The 3810-nt window shown below is 46.7% G+C and overlaps 1 protein-coding gene across 1 annotated transcript; it reads right to left on the reverse strand.

Annotated features, from left to right (window-relative positions):
- Positions 1-253: 253 nt before the first annotated feature.
- LOC119302962 (28 kDa ribonucleoprotein, chloroplastic-like) lies at positions 254-2545 on the reverse strand. The gene is made up of 4 exons (XM_037580024.1): positions 2044-2545; positions 1278-1379; positions 748-1029; positions 254-618 (listed from the first exon to the last, which is right to left on the reverse strand). Exons 1-4 carry the CDS (start codon positions 2476-2478, stop codon positions 556-558), a joined length of 882 nt encoding a protein of 293 aa, XP_037435921.1. The 5' UTR covers positions 2479-2545; the 3' UTR covers positions 254-555.
- Between the last annotated feature and the right edge of the window lie 1265 nt (positions 2546-3810).

A 3810-nucleotide genomic window follows, 5' to 3' on the forward strand; every position in this document is an offset into this window, starting at 1 on the left:
GAGTAGACACAACGGAGCTTGAACATGTAGCTATGGCAATGCACGACGAGCCATCGTCAGAACCCGGGGTGATTCGCCAGGGGCATCGGCCCATGGCGATGGAGCAAAAATGTCGAACCCTCGCACATATATAGGTACACTAGGTTTCCCTGTAGTATCAGGACTGGGAATCGGTATTGCACTGCTTGATGTGAAGCATGCGACCATGTAGTCATAGGTATTCAACCAGGGTCACAAGGAGATTTCAGATCCATTTCGCATAAGGGAGTTTTGGATCCTTTTCCAATATCAGGTGAGCATGAATCTCGGGGTAACACCACACCCATGGGGCTTAAATATACGTAGTATGTCAGACAAAACTTTTGAATTGCATCGACAGATTGAGAACGTGGAAGCAAGAGGCAGATAGCAAAAGAGAAAAACACTGGAGAGAGTAGACAAGACATGACACAAGGATGGATGGGAGGATGATGGGGGGTCTAAGCCGGTATCAGGCGTGCTATCGTGTCTCTTACGCAGCAATCTTGTCGTAGTCCACCGCCAAATACACCTTCATTAGAACCTCCTAGGTGGCCGCTCCTCTGCGACGTTCACCCTTAGGGCACGCCCCTCCAAGCTCTGTAGAATTCATCAGATAGTAATGTGAGACCAATGCGGCATTGGTTATCTTGGTAAAACAAGGTTTGTTTCATGCAGCTATCATGGTATGTAAAAGTGATAGGGGAATCAAATGATTGCTAAACTAACCTGTCCATCGAGGGCAGCGATGGCATCATCCAGCTCCTCCTGCGACGCCATTGTCACGAAACCAAATCCCCGTGAGCGCCCAGTGTCTCTGTCGTAGACGACCCTAGCATCGACCACTTTGCCATGCTCGCTGAACAGCTCCACCAACCTAGAGTCGTCCACTTGCCATGGCAGGTTGCCCACATAGATCCTGAATGAAGAGCCGGAATCACGGGGAGGCCTTTCCACCCGGGCGCCTCTAGGAGCTGCCTTGTTTACAGTCAACAGCCTCCCATTCACATCCTGCGCACAGTAAGGTCAGTCAGCAAAGCAAATGTTTGTACATTCTTTAGCACATGCTTAAGCAGCATATGAATTACACACGACTTTGAACTTGGAGAATAATAATAACTAACACACAGATCAATTAAAATGGGACCTATAACAGGAAACATATGCAAATGCAAACCAGGAGGACCCATTATATACAGGTTCCAATAACTGAAATCAGAATATTTAAGCACAACAGTCCCATCATCAAGTTCACTCACGTAGCGATGGAACATCTCCACAGCCTTCTCAGCCTCCTCAATTGTACTCATGGTGACAAACCCAAATCCACGGCTCTGGTCGGTTTCTCTGTTGTAGATGACCTGCACATCCACAAAACAGAAACCAAATTTTAGGACAAAGAGGAAAAGCATACAGCCTCCAAGCATCTACTGTCCGACTGCCCCTCCAAAAATAGTGATAAAGCCAAGACGACGCTAGGCATGAATCAACTGTAATAAGGTCACGAAACAGTAAATATTTCTTTAGAAATGCATTTAAATCCTCAGCAGCGGAACTTCTTATTAGAAGCCACATCACAGTAGGATGGACTTTTTTTTAATTCCAGTTTCTGGAAAAGGTGTACAAGTGTACCTAACAATGTAACAGACAATCCAAGACAAAATTACGAGCAAAAACTTTATTTACTAGCACCTGCACACAGCATTCCTCGCAGCTTGAATAGCTGCCAAGAAGAATCTAGCAGCCCCTCCTAGTGAGCTCCAACAGGGTAGCCACCGCATTCAACTAGACATTGTATAGAACTGAATGGGCCAATTTTCAGTTCTGTGTAACTGCATAATTTCAGAGTTTGTGGCATTTTATTCACCAATGGAGTTGGTTATGAGTACTTATTAACAAGCCGGTATTTCAGGCATTCTGTCAGCAAACAAGCGTGCGTATGTATGCATACCGACGGACGAGCGGACAAAGGAAGGACCGCAGCAGCAGCGAAGAGGTAGCTAGGTAAGAGGAAGAGCTGCTCACCTCGGAGACCTCGACGACGCCGGCCTGCTCGAAGAGCTGCGCGAGGCGCTCGCTGTCGACGTCGTAGGGCAGGTTGCCGACGTACACCTTGGCCTCCTCCGGCGGCTCCACGTACTCCCCGACCTCCTCCACCTCCTCCTCCTCGGCCGCCACATCCTCCTCCTCCTCGGCCACGGCGGGCTCCTCCTCCGCGACGGCCTCCAGGGCCTCGTCCTCCGGCTCGGCGACGTCGACGGCCGCGGAGGTTTCGAAAAAGGAGTCAGAGGAGGCGAGCGGGGCGAGCGGGCCGCGCGGGCGGGCGGCGCGGAGGCCGAGGCCGAGGCGGCGCGGGGGCGCCGGGGAGAGCAGCACGAGGAACGGCTTCGGGAGCGGGGCCGGGGAGGCGCCGGCGAGCGCTCGGAGGGACGCCGCGGCGACGGAGGAGGCCATCGCCATGGACGGTCGAGAAGCAGGGGGAGAGGGGATAAGGGGATTTTCTGGGTTTGGGGAGGAGAAGGAAGGAAAGAGAGTGAGGATTTTGCGGGATTTTGTTTTTATATTTTCCCTCTTCCCTCGTACCCCTTATCCTGCCTCTGGGCTGGGCTGGACCGGGCCGGGCCAGGCTGCTTTCCACCATTTTGGTTTATAAGAATACAGTTCAAAGTTGGTAGCGACACTAAAAACAAGTTCAATTGTCTCAAAAAAAAACTAAAAACAAGTTCAAAGTTGATAGTAAGTTTCTTTTTCTTCTCTATAAGACCTTGCGGCCGGGCTTCACCATCATCGCTATAAAGCAACAACGCATAGCATAGTTCAACGTTTTTATGCCCCGTTCATTCGAATTTTATGTGACGCCTGTGTATTTGAAGTTTCAAGTTGTCTTGTTTGAAGTTGAGGGATGAGACCCGCATGACTCAAATAGTTAAGGGACGAAAGATAAAGTTAAACATTTTCATTCCATGTTTCCAGTCATATACAGAATGAAATGGAATAGATGAAAAATATGTTGATATTCATGTGTATTCTAGCGATGGTCATTTGCATTGCATGAAAAGATGATCGCCAAGACAATAGAAGTGATGGCATGTTACATGGAGCACCCATCACTTTGACCAATTAAAAACTTTAAAAAGGACAAGAATGATGAAAATAACAACTGAAGAATGAACAAACTATAAGCAGTGCCAACTCCCTAGGGAAAGGAAAGAAATCAAGAACAAACTCATTGACACCTACACTCTCGAATCTTCTATTAGTTGCAACTGAACTAGACGATCCGGAAATTCAATTTGGCTCCTGGGAGCACATTCTCCTGGGCCCAAAAATATTTTTTTAAATGTCAACAAATCAAGACAAATTTTTATGTTTTCTTAGTCACATCCAAATGCTACCTGCAAATTTTGAGGGAAAAGGTTAAGCATTTTGGCCTGTGTGAAAAACACAAATTGAACACAAAATGTCACCCCAAATTTGTTTTCTTCACCGATGAAAAATTGTTGCTCCGTTTCACATTAAAATTGTTATGCATGCTTGCGACACTAACACGAACATCGACAAAAAAATTCAGATTTTTTTAAAAAAAATTTAACATATATTTTTGCTTTACTGTTCACCCGGGAGCATGTGCTCCGGGAGCCAAAATGCCCCTCCCATCCTACTCTAAAAAACTGTATTATAGTATTTTGTATATTCGTGCATTTCACAATCTCTGTCAAGAAATTTGAATATACTAAATAGAAGCAGACATTATGCAGTACATCTAAGTGGCACAAACTAGGAGTGTTCTTC

The sequence above is a fragment of the Triticum dicoccoides genome, chromosome 5A (genome assembly GCF_002162155.2).
Source record: "Triticum dicoccoides isolate Atlit2015 ecotype Zavitan chromosome 5A, WEW_v2.0, whole genome shotgun sequence".
Taxonomy (NCBI): Eukaryota; Viridiplantae; Streptophyta; class Magnoliopsida; order Poales; family Poaceae; genus Triticum; species Triticum dicoccoides.

What these genes read in the sequence shown, in the direction of transcription:
- LOC119302962 (XM_037580024.1), bottom strand. Translation starts at nt 2,478, where the DNA reads ATGGCGATGGCCTCCTCCGTCGCCGCGGCGTCCCTCCGAGCGCTCGCC. An exon ending in GCGTCGTCGAGGTCTCCGAG is followed by an intron (nt 1,380 to 2,043) that starts GTGAGCAGCTCT and finishes GTGGATGTGCAG; the next exon opens with GTCATCTACAACAGAGAAAC. An exon ending in TGGAGATGTTCCATCGCTAC is followed by an intron (nt 1,030 to 1,277) that starts GTGAGTGAACTT and finishes TACTGTGCGCAG; the next exon opens with GATGTGAATGGGAGGCTGTT.